The 20,269-nt window shown below is 41.8% G+C and overlaps 1 protein-coding gene across 2 annotated transcripts in view; it reads left to right on the top strand.

Annotated features, from left to right (window-relative positions):
- LOC115591048 (ephrin type-B receptor 1-like) overlaps nucleotides 1–20,269 on the top strand; it is a 102,435-nt gene that overhangs the window by 24,037 nt on the left and 58,129 nt on the right. For both annotated transcript variants that reach the window (XM_030432668.1, XM_030432667.1), the window contains exons 2-5: nucleotides 14,462–14,526; nucleotides 15,235–15,525; nucleotides 16,996–17,214; nucleotides 17,316–17,496. In XM_030432668.1, the coding sequence (XP_030288528.1) occupies nucleotides 14,462–14,526; nucleotides 15,235–15,525; nucleotides 16,996–17,214; nucleotides 17,316–17,496 (756 nt within the window). The remainder of the gene's footprint in view (nucleotides 1–14,461; nucleotides 14,527–15,234; nucleotides 15,526–16,995; nucleotides 17,215–17,315; nucleotides 17,497–20,269) is intronic.

Below are 20,269 nucleotides of genomic sequence, written 5' to 3'. Positions count from 1 at the left end.
CGCCATTGGTTTTACTCTCAAAGGCAGATTACGGTCATGATTCAGCCTCGGAAAAAACACTTACATAACGTTCTACGTCAAGTATAATTGGGGTTTGGGCTTTGAGTCTGCAAATTTATAACAGAAACACTGTGTAACAAACAGGGCAGATGGTGTTAAAGTGATATTTGTTGTATTATGTAGAATGTGGGATCCAAAATTGTTGGAGCTTGTCACACTGGGGACCAACAGTCAGGATTATTTCTCTGCCTCAGCGGCTCTTATATTGACCATTCCTTCTTAATCTGTCTCTTGTGAGTTCTCTACCTTTATTGAGGTTCAATATTAAATCACCGAGGCGCCCGTTCCACTTTATATTTGACCCTTAAAGCGTTCAACTCTTATCGAAAGCCAACTGCGGAGGGGTGCATTAATCACTGTTACAGAGCGGCAGTGATATTATTTTGCAGATAAACATCAAACGGCTAGAGATCCCCCGTGTGACTTCTTCTCTCCAGACATCTGAACCCGCTGATACCCAGGACCGATCCTGTCCGCTGCCGTTTCCGTTTTTTCAAATCTTTGAGTCGTTTCTTGCTGCGCGGACCGTTCAGGAACACGGGGAACAAGACACACCCGTCTGTGACTGTTTCCCATAATTAGTTTTTATTACATTGCTTCAGACAAGTTCGTTTTGTTGAAATTCATCAAGGTAATTTTGTCACGGGGATTCAGTTTGTGCTAAAGCTAATGGTGAATGGCTTTGTCAGGAGCACCACTGCCTTCACTCTGAAATGCATAATATATGATGTGAGCGCTTTGACGTCACAACGTACTGTCAGTGTTGTCGAAAGGACCCAAAAGTCATCTGAGCTTTTTTTCTGATTATGGGAATATGTTCTTGTTTGTTTGTTTGTTTTCTTTTTCAGATAAGATAAATGAATTTAACAGTGTGCTACCTTGGCACTAATGCAGCATGTAGTACACAAAGTAACTAGTAACTACAGTCAATTACATGTAGTTTAATAAAAATTACAATATTTGCTATATCGTGGAGCGGAAGTATAAATTAGCAGAAAATGGAAATCCAGTACTTCAAGTTGTACTTGAGTAAAAGTACTTTGACCATTACCAAGTATAAATTTTAGGTAGTTTACTTGAGTATTTCTATTTTCTCAATTATGCTGCTGTACTTTTTCTTTCAAACTGCAGGACTTGCAGCATCGCTACTTTTTCTTCATTAAAGCATCCGAGTACTTCTTCTACCACTGCTGACCAATGCCCAATCTACTGAATTAGTGCCAGCACGGGGATCGGTGCATCTCTTGCTTCAGCATTAATTAAGTGATCCTCCGTCTGTCAGTTCAACAGCTGTTTCATCTCTCACCTGGTTTTCACTCTTCGAACCCCTTCAGATTTACGCAGACATATTTCAAACTGGATGTGTGTCGAGGATCAGTCACAGCCTGCTGGCGTGTTAATGATATGTTCTGAGACACCCTTTTCAGACATGACATCAGAAATCAAGCGCACCAACAAAGATTAAGTGTAGGATTTTAAGTTCATCTGTTTATATTTCCATTTAACAAAAGAGGACAAATGTCCACCCAGTGCCCGTTCCTTTTCATCATACGTTCCACCACGAGCACACACGGTACCTTTTACCTCTGCCTGAAGCCGCCCTATCGCCCTCGCTCGTGTCCAGTCCCACTGCCCTCTGAACCGCCGATCATATCATATGGCAGAACATTCACTTTAACAAGCGGCCCGACGTGTGAAGATGTCTAATGCGGCGTCTACAGGCGTCACTCTCCTTAAAAAACACAGCGTGTCAGTTAGAGGCCTGTTCCCCTTGTGTTAGTCACAAAGGCACAAAGGATTCTGCCACAGTGACAGACTGCACGCTTCACACAGCGCCCGCGTCTCTGAGGGAGCGCGTGCACGTTCCTTTTTGTGGTGGTGGCAGTTTCATGTTAAGTTTTCTCGCGGAGACAGAGGGAGAAAGACAGGCTTCGTCGCTGCTCAGTTCTAAAAATACGAACCCAATATGTTCTGGTTTTATTGTTGTTCCGTTCCAATTTTTTCTAAAAGACAATAAGTTAGTTATTTATTTATTAAACAATGACTAGCGCACCCTGTCGTCTAAAAACTCAATATGGTGCAGTTATATTTATAGCGACAAGCCTCCGCTGTGACAGGCAATCATATTCTGGAGAACCACGGTGTATCCTCTGTGTTTCTAAAGCTACAGACCTGCCCTTTCTCTTCAAAGACCATGTTTTTTTGTTGACAGATTTTACTGTGTGTTGTATTGAATTATCCAATATATAATATGTCATGTTGACAAGTCATCAGACCATACTGTTGTTAAGAAATGTGACATTGTAGGAGCCATGCGTCAGCCTTTACAACAAAAGCAATGGAGAAAGCTGTAAATTGCTAAAATACACAGGTATCATGGGAATCTACAGGCCTTGTAGAGGCTGAAAAGCTGCGATAGAGTGTTCCTGTAGGACAGAGATGATATGTTATTGTTTCCAACAGTGACGAGCATGTCCTCTTTCGTCAAGTGAAATCGTGACACCACAAATGCTCTCGGTCAAGGCTGTTAACGACAGATGCGGGAGCGGCAAGGGTCAGAGGGTGAGGGAGAGCCATCAAGGAAAAGATAAAGAAAGAAACAAAGTCTCAGGCTGAGAGTGTGCGTGTGTGTGCGGCATTGGGGTTCAATGAGAAACTATGACACAGATAAGTGCTCATGTGTGACAGCCTGGTTCTTTTCAACACAGCGGCCCGGCACATCCTCCAGCCTCCATTCACAGCGACAACGACGTGTCAGCAATGACAAAAACAACCTGATACCTGGAGGCATTGGTTACACATGTGTATCCTAAAGATGTGTTGCTGTGAGACTGCACCGCTTTGTGGACACACTTGGCCTGAAAACGTCTACATTGTGTTTCCCTGTGATGGATGGATGTCTTTAAATCAGTGTCCTGCAGCTCATTTATCATGTGTTTACCTGTCGGCATTCAGTTTTTTGCTCATGCTACCTGGAAGGGTTACAAGTCTGACACATTTTGAAGCAGCACTATTAAATGTTTTGGCCACTTTATAGAGTTGATATGTTGAGAGTGTTACCCAAACAGCTGCTTTTTCAGACACCTAGCAGATGCTAAGCTGCATTAGCATTCATTCTGTGCCATGGTTCCGGTCACTCGATGACTGTAGGTATGATATCCACTTTCCTTTTAGCTCTGTCTGGTCTTCACCAGCTCCCGAGGGAAACACTTGAGAATCTGCTGTTAAATGTACTGCTGTATGTTCGCAGCTAGAGTGGGAACCAGACATCACTGGTAGGGTATTCTGGCTTTTTTTATTTTTGCGGAAAATATCTGTCCTCTGCAGCTGGAAAAAAAACGATGACGAGAATGAAACTGAAAACAGTAAAGTTTCTGGCCCGTAAAAACCAAAACAAATGAGCCAAAAGAGGATAAAATGCTCCACAGAGCTGAGGGGAATTGCTGCGTCGGGCTGTAATTGTCTTTGAATGTGTCACTGTGAGTACCTCTCTTCTCATAGTCATTTGTTCTATTGTTACAATAACATAAAGTAGAGATTATTGCAGCTTTATGTCACTAAAATACATTTCATTTCAAGCTAATCAAACACAGTTGTTGGGATTTGTTACAATAAAGTATAGATAACAACTTATCACCAACACATATCACAAGACTTAAGACACATATGCAACAGTATCAGCATGCTGCACTAGTGCATGTTTCTGTCACGTTAGTGCAGAAACCAGAAGATTATCTTTGAGAAGTTAACTGCAGAGGGGAAAAGGCTGTTTGAGTTGTACTGTTGAGGTTTTTACCATTACCAAAATTAATCTAGCGCGAAAGTTTTATTAATTATAACTGACTGATGAATTGTTTTTTGTGTTAACAAACCAATATGCATCTGTCTCAAGTTGTTACTAAATCCCCAAAACATGTTTATACAGAATAATTATATTATATTGACTGAAAAATTACATGACTAGTGTAGATTTATAACAGTTGTTCCTTATTAAGAATTGAACCAGCTCAGGCAGTACATATTCATGATAAGTTTGCAGTGATATTTATTATAGAACTATTTAAAACGTCTCCAGGTCTTTGTTATGTATTTTGTTAAGATGTTTACTTACAATATCTCAAATGTTTCCAACAATGTACAAACCTGGAGAAATCCACAAGCATACTCAAAGTAACAGTGCATTTCATTACACCATGTTGGTGCTTCTAGGATGATATAGTCAGCCAAACAGCCAGGTCAGTCCGTAAATGACTCTGGATCAGAGCAGAATCTGATGTGAATGTTTGTTCCTCAAGTCTGACGCAGCCCTCCGACACTCTAGCCGGCTCTGAGCAGACAAAACACTCTGCAAATGTCTTATGTTTGGTTTTGATGGAGAGCCCTCAGCGGTGGAAATTACATATCGTATGGTGTATGCAGCTGCAAGGAACTTTTCTCTTTTGTCTGTGGACGAAGTAGTTCCAGATCAGACATTGATCTGGCTGGTGCGCCCCTTTGGTTATCACCTCGCGTTAGAATAATAACTTCGATATGACGGTGACGAAGTAAACTTTGTTTTAGTGCCGTACTGCCAGACTACACAGTAGCTTCTTTCCTCTCAATTAATCCTCAGTGCTCCATTTTTAAAAAATAGTTTATGATTCTATGACACATCTGACCTGAATAAGTCAGAATCTACCCGGTGACAGACATGGAATATAACTATAAAAAAAGCTATATAGAAATAGCCTTCTTCTCACTGATGGTCTCATTTGCTTATGTAGGTCATACAGAGGCATCAGGATTAAACTCAGACGGTTTCGCAACCAGTGAACATTCCCTGATAACATAACCAGTCATATAAGCAATTCAACATCAATTCATGCTAAAATCTAGAGGAACACGAATACTCTTTACACTATTACTGTTATAGCATTATCATTATAATACACTATTATTTCTCTGTAGAACATATTGGGTATTGTTCACCTGCTCTGTTCAGAATCATCTCTGCGCCATAGCGTACAATTTGAGCAGGGATGGAGGTTCTCGAATTACCTCTCTCGGTGAACGGAAACTATAAAAATGTGCATAAATAAGGGTGAAGTGGAGCTGACAGTAGCTGAAACCAAAAATACTTAAAGAGGCGAAGCACCTAATTTAGCAGCGAGGAACCTGAGAGCAAAAGCTGAACACCACACAGAGCAATTCAGCAACCTCAAGTGGAACTTTGACATATTTTATTATCAAGATGGTGCTCTCGACAAAAAAAGAAAAAAAAAGAAAAAAGAAAAACACGCCTTTACTGAAAAAAAAGCATCAGCTCTGGTAAAAAGGAAGAGGGGAAGAAAGTCAGCAGAGGGCTGTGAGGAAGCGGTAAGACTTGTCCATAAATCAAAGTAGAGAGACTGTTGACTGGAAGAACTCTTGAATACAAAATTATGATCATATTTATTTATCTATTTATTCATTCAATTATTTATCATTTAAACAACCTCAACCATCTAATTTCCTGGAATCCCTTTCCTTGTCATAATCAACACGAGCACTTTCAGACTGCAGGTTTGCCTTTCCTGAAACTGGTACATATGGTGGCAAGCCCAAGTGCTGAAGTCCCTGCAGTGTGTGAAAGTAAATAAACAGAGATTAGCTATTAATACACGAGGACCGAGAGCCCTGTGTGTCTAATTTATCTTGCGCAGGCACACACAGGAGGAGAATTCGAGAAGGAAATTAATACCAGTATTAGCAGGGAAAAGTTCGGAGAGGACGGAGGGGGCTTGATAAATGTGATGCAGCAGGAGATCGCTCCTACAGATACTGTCAGTGGAAGCCTGAGACATGGCTTAGGTTTGTTGTTCAACTCTTATTGGACTAGTCGGAGAGCCCGCTGGATTATGGGAAAATGTTGGGGATGATAGAAAACAATGTAAGTCTTAACAAGGCTGGAAAGATGTTGGCTAGTTGGACACGTTTGTTTTGGATGACGGGCAGATATGATCTTATCTGGGCATCACGAGTGCAGGTGTAGCATCGAGTAAAACAGGTAAGAAAGGGGCAGTCCACCAATTTGACACATTGAGGTGACTTTCAATAGGGATAACCCTAGTTTTATGACGTCTTCTGGGGTTCTGGTTATCGCACTTAAAGGTCCAGTGTGTAGCGTTTAGTGGAATCTAATCCCTTATCTCACCCTCATCTGTGAAAGCTAAAAACAATAAAAAGGTCCTCTCTAGAGCGAGTGTTTGGTTTGGCCATTCCGGGACACTGTAGAAACATGGCACTGCAACATGGCGAACAAAGAGTTATTTTGCTAGTTATTTTGACCTAATAAGACCAGGCCCGTCTCTAAACGAATGAGAAGGCCAAATCTCCGTCCGGTAATGGACATAAGAACTGCATGTATAGAATCACCAGCATCTATTTAAATACTTTAAGTGGTTTGTCTCCTGTCTTATAAAGTCTCTGATAATTTATTCAGTTTCTGCAAATACATGTTAAATTAAATCCTACACACTGGACCTGTGCCAGAAAACATATAGGAGAGAGCCTTCACTGTGAGCTGGAGGTGTTGAGTTTGAAAGACACAGGCTTGGGAAAAAAAAAAGCAGTCCTTGAAACCTACCCCCTTCTCCCACATTAAAATATCTAGAATATGCAAATGTTTCGCTAAATTCAAGCTGCTGTAAGTGTTTGCTGTTTTAGTTAACTTCCTGTCCATTTTGCAGTTTTTGCCACCACACTTGCACGAGCGCTTTCCTTTTTTTTTTTTGCGAGGCAGCTGTCCTCGCCTTTTTCTTTTCTTCAATTCTTTTTCATCTCTTGGCCTGTTTGGTACCAGGAGCGCGGGGACTTGTAGCTTTCCTTGTTCCGCCACCATAGGTTACCAGAACAGGAGGAGGATCCGGCTCTCTATGCGCTCTTTCTCCGAGCACACAGGAAAAGAGAAAATATATTTCTCTTTTACTGCATGAGCAGGGGAGAGCAGAGACACGGGTTACTGGCCAAACACTCTATAACAGCCATTGCAGTTAGAATACAGGGCTATTTAACACTTTTAATGAAAATATATCACTTACAACAGCTTTAACTGCTGGACCCAAGATGTCTCCTCCTCCACTGTTAAACCAGTTCTCCGTGTTTGAGAAACTGGAGGTTTTTAAGATTTTATATCACACTTGTGTTTCCTGAATACTGGACCACGGCTGGCTTCGGAAATATTTGTCAGCACAGGTGTCAAACTCTGCACATACACCGTTCTGCACAGTGAAGCTCGAACACTGATCCGTAGGAACAAGAGGAAAAACACATTTTGGACTGGAGGTGTCTCTGAATCTGTCTTGCGAGTGAGCCAATTACTCTTACGGAGGCGCTGAAGGTCCCCTGTAAAGAGACACTTTTGTTCTGAGAGAATTGTTTTCTTCGAGACAGGCCCATAAACTCCTCTGTAATTCGAAGGTACGATGAAAAGTGATAAGCTTTATCTTGGCTCAGCGCTGGATGTGAGAGATCATTAACAAGAAGCTACTGTAGCTTCGTGGGTTATCTGCAATGGGGTCATGAAAGACAGGCGGTGGATCAGATGTCTGATATGATACAAAAAACAAACACTCATTTCTGTGTTAATTACAGCATTTAGTAGTTTAATTAGACTAACTATGCATTCAATAAATTCCTGTAGTCGTATTTCCCTTTAAAGTAAAGCTGCATCTGATCACATAAACATCCGGTAACTGAGTAATTAGGGGGTGATGTATAGTTTAGTATGTCTTCAAGTTGCACCTAAAACAGTATCTGTGCGTTTGTTCCACTCTGGGTAAGTAGATAAAAGAGCAAAATGGCCCAAAAACCAAACCACCGTTAATTTATGACATGATGGTGACACGCTGTTGTAGCAGAATTGTAATGTAGTCCACAGCGTCCACGACTCCCCGTGTAAATCTACCGTTGTTGCATAGTTATGTCTATTTTTCGCTGATACAACTTGTTTTTGAACTGCTGAGCAGACTCTTTCAAGACAACAGGGTCAGCCCATTAGCCACTACTCCAGATTGATGTTAAATGTGGAGGTTATTGGGCGAGCCTTTCGCAGATTGTGTACAAGCCGGAGTGTAGCTGCGGGGGAACTGCGGAGCGTGGAGAGTGTAATAGCGAGCTGACCGGAGCTCCTGAGGGCCTCGTACAGGAAACCAGGTCTGACAGGAGCCAGAAGTTCATAAGACATACTTCTGCTTCTTTTCTTGTAAGCTAGCGTTTTGTTTACCCGTTCCTCCTAGTATTTAATTCTTTATATGTGTAGAGGTGCACAGCTTGTCCGTGCAGGAAGCGTCAAAGAGTTTTTTGAGGTCTTTAGGGCTGTGTGCCTTGTAACTGTCTCCAGCATTGATTTTTGGGTTCATGCGAGAATTCTAAGGAAAAAGCTGTCCTCGTGTATCTGCACAGCCTTCGTGTGTTTGATTGGTGCGGGCGCACATCTGCGTCTCAGTGTGTGTGCTCTTGACTCCGTTGTCCTTCCGTGATGCCGTGTCATTCCACTTCAACACCTGATTGGTCAACTGCTGTCTCTGCGGGCGGTATGACGTCTCTCACTCCAGGAGGGCTTTTAGCGTGTGTTGTGGCTTGTGTGCACGTCTGCGTGTTATTTTGGGTGTGCTCCCTTAACCACGAGTAAGATGCTCCCGGGTGTGTCTTCCTTTTTTTCTCCCTGAGGAGTACACACATATAGCATATAGAGTGCACACAGGAACACACACACATACACACACAGGAACACACACATTCAGAGGCATATAAATCACACAATTTGTGTCTTTGAACACTAATCTGGCTAGAACACACTGGGCTAATTAGGATAAGATGAACCGACCTCACTTGCCATTTGACCACCTTTACACACACACACACACACACACACACACACACACACACACACACACACACAGGTAGAGGAAGAGAAAGAGAAAGCAGAAAAACAGTAAAATTACCTCTAATTCAGTGTCTGTGATAGAAATACTTTTATCTCTCCCTCGTTGGCCACAACAAGGACATAACAGCCTCTTCGACAGCTACAATATTGTGCAGATTTACCTGCTGTTTCCTCCGCCATAAAATGTCTATGGTTTCATTCGGCGGTGCGGTCGCTGTGTGCCGGCTGAGGAGGTGCACCACTGTGGGGGAGGTGGGTGCGATCACAGCCTCCAATATGTCAGGAGTAATTAGGCTGATCTGAACGTATACCCTATTATGCACGGAGAGGTGTGCGCCGTGCACTGTTAATTAGACTGATGAGTAGATGCACTCTAATAAGCACAGCGGACCTCTCTTTGAAACTCAGAATACACAAGGTGGGTTTGCTGTTAGGATTCGGTTACACGCCAGGATGAGTAGTTTGCAATTGTTCAAAGATAGGAAGAGTATTGTAACAGTTAGTCTATTGAAATCATATTTAAAACATTTTCTTATAAGCTCGTCAGATGTGAAGTTTTGATGCTTTTCTTTTGGACTGTTAGTCGACAAAACAAACAGTTTGAGACTGTTACCTTGCCGTTTGGGTAATTATGATGAACATTTTAACTTTTTTCATTTAGGGCTGGGCAATATATTGATATCATATCTTAATTGCAATGTCAGACTAAACATCCTCTTAAATTTTGCATTATAGTTATATACAGTTGTTGCCTTTTCCTGGTATTAAAGGCTGAATTACAGTGATGTCATTTTCAGAATGTACCAGACTGTTTAACTGGTTCTAATACTTGTCTTTACCCATTTAGTAATTTTACCTACATTACTGATGATTACTAATCAAACATTTGGTCCAACCAATTGTCCAAAATCCAAAGAGTCTTCATTTAGTATCATAAATGACAAAGAATAGCAGCAGACCCTCACTTTCCAGGGGCTGAAACCAGCAAATGACTTAATGGATTAATCCACTTATTGTTGCCGCTCTATCCTAAATTAGCGACTGCATTTGGTTTTAGCTACTTACTCACTACAACAACATTAACATTTTATTGTGTCATATTGTGTCACCCCTATTGCTTCATACAAACATGGCGATACATTGCAAATCTTTGTTACGTTTGAGACATCTGTTTCATGTTGTCCATGCTACTGCTGTCATAGCCAGGACGCTAGCTCTGTGGAACGTCTGTGTTGTGCTAGTTTCTCTCGGCAGACTCTGTTCGCCACTGTCGCTCTCTGTTAGAGTGGCTGATAGAGGCGCTCGAGAACGTGCATAAAGTCGCATTCATTGGACTGTAGAGGAAAATCCGACAGAGTCATTCGCAAAGAAACCCACAGTCCAGCAGCATGAAACAACTTAAAGAAATCGTCCGCGGGCTTGTCTAGGCAACAGAGAGACGGAGAAGGTCTAATTTGTCACGTCACATTACAATCCGCTCACATACGGCCAATAAAAAAGCAATTAATACAGGTTAATTGATTAATTGATACAGAGCCCCTTTAAACTGAATTTCCTGGTTAAATAAAATCTGTTCATTAAGAAATTACAGTGGACAAAAACAAAAAATCAAGATTCCAGCGCAGACCAGGATGTGGTTAAAACTACTTTATAAAAACAAGGACGGAGCGAATCAGATGAAGCAGCGCGTGATTCAAGTTTCCAATGTTGTCGTCATAAATAAAGTCAATCATACCCCGGTGTGCGCTAGTGATTCTTTTGGTCCGTCACGGTTTACCCTGCACAGGCCTGCACCCGAGAGAGTAGCACTGCTGCGGGAGGGTTATCTGAAGCTTTTTTTTTGAAAACTCATGAAGGAAATACTTGACAGATTAATCAATGATGAAAATGATCATTAGTTGCGGCCCTAATGAAGGGAGAGAGAGACGTGTGAAAGAGCTGTATTTTTTTGTTTATTTTATTTTCATTCCATATAAAATAAGAAGTTGGATAAAAAGATTTTTTTTAAAAAAGATATATCCTTTGCCACATTACTCTTCCAGGACTTGGAAATAATTCTCAAGCTGTGAGCAGGATGTAATAACATGAAATGATGAAGCACAGAGGCCTTCCAAGAGTTCCTGGGCATGAAGGTGCAATCAATTTTCAATAAATCTATTACAAGCAAAGTCTGCGCATTGTATGCTAAAACTGGCTGAGAGTATTCCTTTCACAGCCTGTTCTGAAGTAGAAATATGTTGGTATGGTGGAGTATGACAGTGTACAGCCATTGTTCTACTCTCTAATCAAAGCCCCTGAATCGAATCCCTCCCTGCAAGACTTCGCTGGAAGGTAGAACTTGTAAGACTGCACGAGCTATTCCAACATCTCTTCTGTCAACGTTGTGGATTTCTCTCTGTATTACCATTTTTGTTCTTTTTAGCCTCATTTTTTTTTTTACTCAAACTTCAAAGACATCAGAGCAGGCAAAATATGCAGCAGGCAGGAATAAACTGGCTCTGTGTTCAGCGGTGGATCGTTTTTTGAAAATCTTTGTTGACAACGAGCCGCTAAACGCACTGAAGCTACAAATTAGATGGTGACAATTGTCACCGTTTGAGTAAGCTTTGGTCCAAGATTTTGATAGTCGACTACATTTTCGCGTGACAAGCATTTCATTTTCCCGAACGACCTTCACTCCCGAGGGGGAGCTGCAAAACTGGGTTCTGCTGTAATTAGGCTAGCCGGCTGACAAAAAAAAAAAAAAAAAAAAAGAAGCACCCAAGGTAGAGGGGGAGATAAAAGACAGGGAGGTAGAGGGAAGGAGAGGATGAAGGTGGGGAGGGTGTGAGGAGGAGGAGGAGGAGGAGGAGGAGGAGAGATAATGAGAGGCAGGGTGACAGAATGAAAGAGCGCAAAAGGAGGAGAGCATGTCAAGAATCAAGGGGGGTTGTTCGCCTGCGGCTGCCTCGTGGTGTGATGTCGTCGAATCTTCTCACCGTGTTTTATTACAAAGGACTCCATGTTAGGGTCCGTGTTGTCAGCGTGCCATCTAAACTTGTCTTAGCATGTCCGCTTGCTGCACTGCGTTGATGTCGATTTTACATACACCAGTTAAATTCAAGTAACAAGAGTGCCAAGGACTTGCCGGGAAAAAATAAAAATAAAATAATTAAAAATATCCAAAACACACTAACGGCAGCAATGGCATGCTGAGGAATCTCACTGAAGTTCATGACAGAGCCACAAACCTGAAACAAAACAAACAAACAACAAACAAATAGATTAATCTGCCAGTTATTTTAATCATTAAGTTGAGAAAATCAGAATCAGCTCATTACAGAATAGCAGCAGATCCTTACATATCAGAGGCGGGAACTAGTCAATGTTTGACACCTTTTGCTTGAAAAATTCAAATTAATGATCTAATTGTTGCATCTCTATCCTTAATTATTGCTAGCATTTGGTTTTCTGTCTTCTCTGCTATAAACATCATTAACATGCATGGACATGTGGATGTAATTGTTTTTTGTTTCTTTTGGCTCCCAGCCTGCGAGGATTTGCACATTCAAAGACAGCAAGACGCTGAAAATAGTTCTTAGGGCTGCTCGCATTGCATATTTCACCATTAACACAATAGGAGCCATAATATGAAGTGACATGTTTTATAATGAATGTTGCCATCTGGGCTTTTGCTGTCAAGTAGTTTTGTGGTTGAGTTGTCTTATAAATATATTTTTTTCTAGCTTTCAGATGTCTTTGTTGCCATCTGAGAAAGCCCAATTAGCTTTATGTGGAAGGGTACTGTGTCAGTGTGTCACCCAGCTGTGATTTAATCAATGTGTGTGTCAGGTTGGTATGCGAGCGAACTGTAACAGATAGAGCTGATAGTGTAGGTTCAGGAGAGGACATGAATTCATCAGGAGCATCCAGATCAGCTCAGTGCTTCCTACACACATTCACACAATAGAGTAGTTTATTAGATTGCTGACTGGTTTCTGCTGTGTGTCACTATGATTTAATTTATGCTACCTGCACATGTTGTGTCAGTCAGTTACAATTAGTCTTAGGGATAAGATACACAATTTAAAATGTAGAAAGTTAAGTTACCATTAGATGATATCAATTTGTCAGTTACAAATCAACATTTTGGGTTTGTGGTGTATTTGCTGTCCTACGGGTAGTTGGAGGGGAGGATAAGGATCTGTTTTTTTCTGTATGATAGATTGATAAATTACAAGACATTCCATCAGCTCGCTTTAGCACAGCGACTGCAGGTGAGTGGAGGTGGCTATCCATCACAGACAATGAAGAAACACGCCTCCTGGTAACTCCAAAGAGGTCCTATTTACACTTTTGTTTAGCTAGTTAAGAAGCCACTGGCAGGCCTACATTTAGGAATCACAGGTTGACTAGTCACTATAGCTGATTACTTAAATGGAGCCAGACCTTCACGCTTTAGTCAATATTAAGCATTGCTGCCAACATCCTCCTGGGCTAACTGCTAATGCTGCTCCTGACTGCTTTCCGTTGCAAATTCCTTTTGTTGTTTCTTGCTGACACCCTTTGCTGCCTGCTGTTATAACTGCTAGTAACTAATTTCTGTTGCTATTTAAGTGCTATTGCTGTTGCTAACTGTGTAGCTGATAACTGTTATACCTACTGGTAACAGCCTTCTGTTGATAAGACAGTTGTTAATGGCATTCTGTTGCTAACTGTTTTAGCCAACTGCTTTGGCTGTTGCTTACTGTGAGTGCTGCTGGCAACATTCTTCTTTTGCTATCCCTCATAGTCATTGTTAAGCTAGCTGTTTATGACTTTCGTTTGCTACCCGGTAATGCTTCTGCAAACTGTTAATGGTGCTGCTAACTGCTTTCTGTTTAACTTTTAACGGTGCTGCTAACTACTTTCTGTTGCTAACTATAAATGCTGGTGCCAGCTACTTTCTGCTAACTGCTAATGCTGCTAACTGCTATTTATGAGCTAGCAGCCATCACTACACTCTTGTTCATAAAGTATTAATGTATAGGATGTATACAAATATGTTTTAGTTATACTGTAGGCTACTGTAGTATGTGATATGGAAACACTGAGTGATAATGCTGTGCGTTGGTATTGTCCAGTATCAGATGAGTGAGATGGGGAACATAACTGTTACGCAACAGTCAAAAGACGAAAGTAAAAGCAGACATTGACGACATTGTTTGTAATTAGATTATCTCTGCTGTGATTCTGTCATATCATTGTTACTTTTGTTTACACTGCGTAAACATAATCACAGGTCTGGTTTATTTGTGGCTACTTATCTCTTTTATCATGGAGTGGGTGGAAACAAGAGAGAGAGAGGAGCATTACATAAAAGGTGTAAAGTGGGATTTTATGAATATGAATGACACGAATCACCATGCAGAACCAAAGTTGGCATCTGAGCTGACTGTTAATTAAACTGATACCTGTCGTCCTCCTGCAGCTCCCTCTCTTTACGTCTCTCTCTGTCTGTCTCTCTTTGTTTGACAGAGACAGTGATGGATACAAGGACAGCGACAGCTGAGCTCGGCTGGATATCGTTCCCTGCCAATGGAGTAAGAACAATGTGCAAAGGTGTACTGTGTGTGTGGGTGTGTGTGTGTATATGTGTATCCTTGGGGAAAGCAGTTTGAGTACACTTTACAGTGCTCCATTAACGAGTCTGTCAAAATCTTAATTACAGTTGCAAGGTGACACCAATTAACCGCTATTGATGCAGAATAGAATGGATTCTAATAGATCAGAGAGGGGAGCACACCAGAGTCCACAATACACAAATGAATAGAATAGAAAAAACTACAAAGGATAGAATGACATAGAGAAGGCTCGTCCACTCACTCTCTGGAAATTTTTGATTTTCTAAATGCTGGCTTGGCTGCTAGCTGGTCAAAATGGCGTGCTGTCTGTGTGTGTGTGTGTGTGTGTGTGTCTGTGTGTGTGTGTGTGTGTGTGTGTGTGTTTGTGTGTGTGTTTGAGGTGAGTGGCTCTAATTGTGATGAATGGTTGTCCCTGCTCAGAAAAGAACAAGGTAGAGGAGGGAAGAAAAGCGAATGAGGGAGGCGAGTGGGGAGGCAGGAAAAGAGAGGGAGACAAAATGGGAGGGAGGGAAAGGGAAAGTTTAATTTGTGTCAGGTCTCGGTAAACCCATTAATCATTTTAGCCTCTCTTCTCCCCTCTTTCTCTACCTCCTCCCCTCTCATCCGTACCCCCTGCCCCTGCCTCACACACACACACACACACACACACACACACACGTTCCTCAGTGGGAGGAGGTAAGCGGCTATGATGAGAACCTCAACACCATCAGGACGTACCAGGTGTGCAACGTGTTTGAGCCCAGCCAGAACAACTGGCTCCTCACCACTTACATCGACCGGCGGGCGGCGCAACGCATCTACGTGGAGATCCGCTTCACTGTACGCGACTGCGCGTCCATCCCTAGCGTCCTGGGCTCCTGCAAAGAGACGTTCAACCTGTACTACCTGGAGACGGACAGGACTGTGTCAGAGGGCATCAAAGGGGTGGAGTACTGGGCCAACGCCCCGTTTCTTAAGGTAATGGATCCAGAGACTTTACATAGACGAACAAAGAATAAGGAGCCTTCGTGTCACACTGTAAAACATCGAATGTATAAAACATAGACTGAGCTTCTGGGTCCTAGCTAAGTGAAAACAATGCGAAAGAGCCTCAAACCTGCATTCTTTCTAACGGCCAGCAGGTGGCGACTCCACTGGTTCCTCAAAGAAGTCCGATTGTATGGAATCTTATGAAACAATGACCCTACTTCTCACTTAATTTATGAGCTCAGTAAACAGTTTCCGAATTACTTTACGATTTCAGTCGCTAGTGTCAACTTGTCCTTAATACAGCATGATGATTATTTTATAAATTGCAGTCTCATTTAGAGTAAAATAGACGATAAAGCCTGGTATGTGGCTACCTTGTGATTGACGAATCACTACTACTGCATGTCCATGGATTCTGTGTCAGATCCAATCAGGATCTGCCCAGCTCCAACTCCGCCCTCTTGTCCAAATGTGGTCACTCCTACGGTAGCTCCATAAAACCAAGATGGCAGCAGCCGTAACACCAAACCCGAGGCTTCAAAACAATATTCCGCAAACCAATGGCGGATGTGGTGGATTGATGGTGGGTTTGCACTTAATTTCAAAATAACATTGTACTGATAATCTTAATGTTTTTCAATACAAAGGCATCAATACTGCCAGGCTATGTTATGGCTGAGCTTCAATTCTGATATATTTTGTCAGTTGGCATGTAAAGTGGGAGTGCTAATTGCTGCAGTACAAATGAGCCTCATCTGTTTAGTACTCTGGAGAAAATCCAGGCCAGAGGCTGGAAATTGGACATCTGTGCATATTCAGTATGATGTTGCTGTCGAATGGAAATCATATATCTCCAAATTTTGTGATTTTAGATTTTGTAGATGAGTGGAAGATGTTCCTTTATATGTCTAGAAAGGCTTTTTTTTGTACTTTTAAGGCAAAGAAACTTTAATACTGAAGGACCCATTAGATTATCTTAAAAATGAAAAATATCTGTTTAAGCTCTAACTTCCTCCAGCTTTCAGAATGTAACTCTCTACTGGCTCTGGCTGGATGTGTTTCTCCTCGTGCTCTTCAGGATTCATAATTGTCATCTCTCCGAAGCTGCAGTTTTTCAATTTACCACATTTTTTCAGTGCAGTTTCACACTGTTAATGTTGATTAATCTGAGTGTTGGAGACCATCCAAGTGTTGAAAATCTCATCTCCTCCGGTGGCATCATTGAGGTTCATTTGGAAAAATGGAAAATTTATAACATAATAAAATGATATGGTATGTGGGCACAAGTGTATTTATTCAGCATTATTCATGATATTTAAACATTAGTCAGTAAAATATTTTCAGAAATGATTAGAAAGATCAGGACGTAAGAACTCAACAGAATTAGTTCTTGTATACATTTTTCTTTTGCCTTTTTTTCCTTTTATAACCTTCTCTCTCTCTGTGCCTCACTGCCAGGTGGATACCATTGCAGCAGATGAGAGTTTCTCCCAGGTTGATTTTGGAGGACGGCTAATGAAGGTGAACACAGAAGTTCGGAGTTTTGGACCGCTGTCAAAAGGCCGAGGGTTCCACTTGGCCTTCCAGGATCTTGGCGCTTGCATGTCCCTCCTGGCTGTCAGAGTGTTCTACAAGAAATGTCCCAGCATAGTGCAGAACTTCGCTTTTTTCCCAGAGGTATGGACCAGAACTAACTCATCACTGTGTTTGTCTATTCATCAGACTTTGATGCAGCTGTTGTCCAACATGCAAATCTTTCTGTTTCTGATTCTGTGCAGACTCTGACTGGAGCAGAGTCCACCTCATTAGTCATTGCTAGGGGAAGTTGTATCCCCAATGCTGAGGAGGTAGATGTGCCCATAAAGCTCTACTGTAACGGAGACGGAGAGTGGATGGTACCCATCGGCAGCTGCAGCTGCAAGGCGGGTTATGAACCAGACAATGGCAACGTGTGCCGAGGTAAATCTGTGCATTAATGAGGCTGTGCTGATTCAAACCGTACTCGTAAAAAACGAGCTGCAAGTACTTCACTGCATCACAGCATATCAGAGATGATATCGTATAGACTAAATGTATTACCTTATTTTAAACCTGTTCAGATAACCCTGATACAGCAAACACTGTGGAATGCACACAGATCTCACATTGTTTTGTGGCAAAAGCTGAAAAGACAGGATGACAGCAAATCAATATCAAGCAAACAGGATTTTAATAATCGATCATAGCAAGCATTCTCCTGCAGCAGGAACAAAAGGATACAAAAATGAATCACACCACATGTATGCTACAACTAAGACAAAATGGTCCAAACATTGAGAAATGTGCCATATTTAAGTCCTTGCTTCGTCTGCAGAACGACGCCATAGCCGGACTTCTGTATGCTGAGTCAATTCTGTAGAAAAATGCAAATGTTATATCGTGTGCAAGAGAGCAGAGTGTGTGTTTTTATGGCAGCCTCGCTGAATAATCACACGCATGTACAGTATACATTTTCCGGTGTATTTCTGCCCAGGGGTGTAGCCTACGATGTCCCATATGTTAATATTAGCAGAAGCAGACTTGGGTGAACGTGATACAGAAATAGCTCCTCTTCCCCCAATGTTCCATATATCTACCTCTTTCGCTTCCTTTTTATATCTGCCCTCCTTCCCCATTTCCTCTCCGAAGTAGTACCCATTACTCCTCATTCTCCCCGGAGAGTCTCGTCCACGTTACGTGTGTGTATATGAGAGTGTGTGGAGGTTGGGGGGGCGTGTGAGCATGTGTTTGTGATGTATGTACATATGGTGCGATGATAAGTGAGGCCGCTTCATACCATGTTAATTAGTTTAGCGTGTTCCAGCCAGATTAGTCGACTGAAAATTAGTCATGAACTGACAGAGAGTGTCTCAGGGAGATAGAGGGGTATCTGAGAGGAAGGAGGTAGAGAGGGAAGGTACAGTAGGAAGCAGGAAGGAGGGAAGGAAGGAAGGAAGGCAGGAGTGCCCTCTGGAGAGATGGACTGGCAAGAAGTAAAAAAAAAAAAAGAAGAAAAAAGTAGAAGTTAAAGAAGGACAATCCAAGGACAGAAAGGTAAAAACTGTGACAGATAAAAGAGATAGAGAGCAAAGAAGGGACTGATGAATGGTATTCTGTCTGTCTCCTGTGAATAACATTAATGCTCTGATTGAAATCAGCTCAGGCTTTGGTGTCAGTGTCTCTCCTGCACAGAAAAATACCTTTTCCTTGTAAAATTTGAGTGGGTAGAAGGTAAGCCAGACATGACTCAGGAGACGGTACTATAATAAATACAGTAATCTTGATTGCCACTGCAGAAAGAATTAAGGTGGAATTTGGAATTATTTTATCACCGGTCCTTTGCTTTGGATTTCTAGAATGTATTAAGCATGTAATTGTTACCCCTGACAAACAGAAGAGCTAGATCCGCACAAACATTTTAGCACAATATTTTTCATACTTTTCACTGATATAAATGTTTGTGACAACAAAATTTAAGTCACTTAGTGACTTAGAGTAAGGTTTCTTTCAGCTTGAATTTCCCCACATTGTTTGAGCTGCAAAGAGAATATCCGCTAAATCATTTAAATCTTTATAAGTGACACAGTGTGAAATGTTTATAACTAGGGAGCTCATATCTCTGGCTTGTTATGATCATCAGTAAAAATCCCTACATTTCAACTGTCTTCTGCCAGCAGGTGTGATGTATTAATGCAGGGAGGGAGAGACATACTAATGTTTCAAGGTGTTTTTCTGAGAGCCTTGCTGCTCGCTCCTGGGGATGGATCTAATCACTGGTGAGACTGCGCTTGCACTCACTATGAATTATTAGATGGAGATACATCAGGAGATTACTTAGTGGTATTTCCTGTCTTTCATTGCACAGGCTTTACGCTTTCTAAACCATATACACCACCATTCTGTTTCAGCACAGACTTAAGGTAATATTTGTCATAACTGGGGTGGCTGGCGAGCCGACGTTGGCCCTTCATGAGGTTCAATTTGGCCAGCCAGATGTTTCTAGCAAAAAAATATATATGAGCAGTGATTTTTTTTTAAAAAGCAATATTAATGCTGACAACAGAACACACGCATGTGGTGTTTTTAGTTAACTAAGCCAACCTTACTGTGCTTATTTGGGAAGTGGGTTGTCAAACATTAAAGTTAAGTTTCTTCTCCAGACAATGTTCTGTTCCTGTCATTTAAATTGCCCAGCCCTACTAGAACGTCTGCCTGGATGCAGACCAAAGACAGATTCGATCGACTCGACCTGAGAGTTTCTGTGACGCCGTGACTACACACACCTGCCTTGTGTGTTTTATTCAAAGCCTTCGCGCTTAGACATTGATTTAAGATGTCATAGGGCAGAGCATGTCCCGTCTGTCTCCACCGAGCTGTCGTCTTTGTGATGAGCTCCTCTGCCAATCAGCTGATAACAACTTGGCATGGGACTGGACTCACTATTAGAACAGATGGTTGTCTTTGTGTATATGTGTGTGTGTGTGCGCGTGCATGTGCGAGTGTGTCAGGCCATAGAGATTGTGTTTATTTTCCACCAAACCAGCATATTGTGCAAACCATCCGGCAAAACTGGATCAACATCAAAGTATTGTCTGTGTGTGTGTGTGTGTGTGTGTGTGTGTGTGTGTATGTGTGCGTGCGTGCGTGCGTGTGCGTGTATGTGTGTGTAAATTAAACTAATATTCAAATAGACCCTTACTTCAAATTCACCACA

This window comes from Sparus aurata, chromosome 11 (genome assembly GCF_900880675.1).
Source record: "Sparus aurata chromosome 11, fSpaAur1.1, whole genome shotgun sequence".
NCBI lineage: Eukaryota > Metazoa > Chordata > Actinopteri > Spariformes > Sparidae > Sparus > Sparus aurata.
Note: the sequence above shows the minus strand (reverse complement) of the source record. Positions and strands in the feature narration are given on the sequence as shown.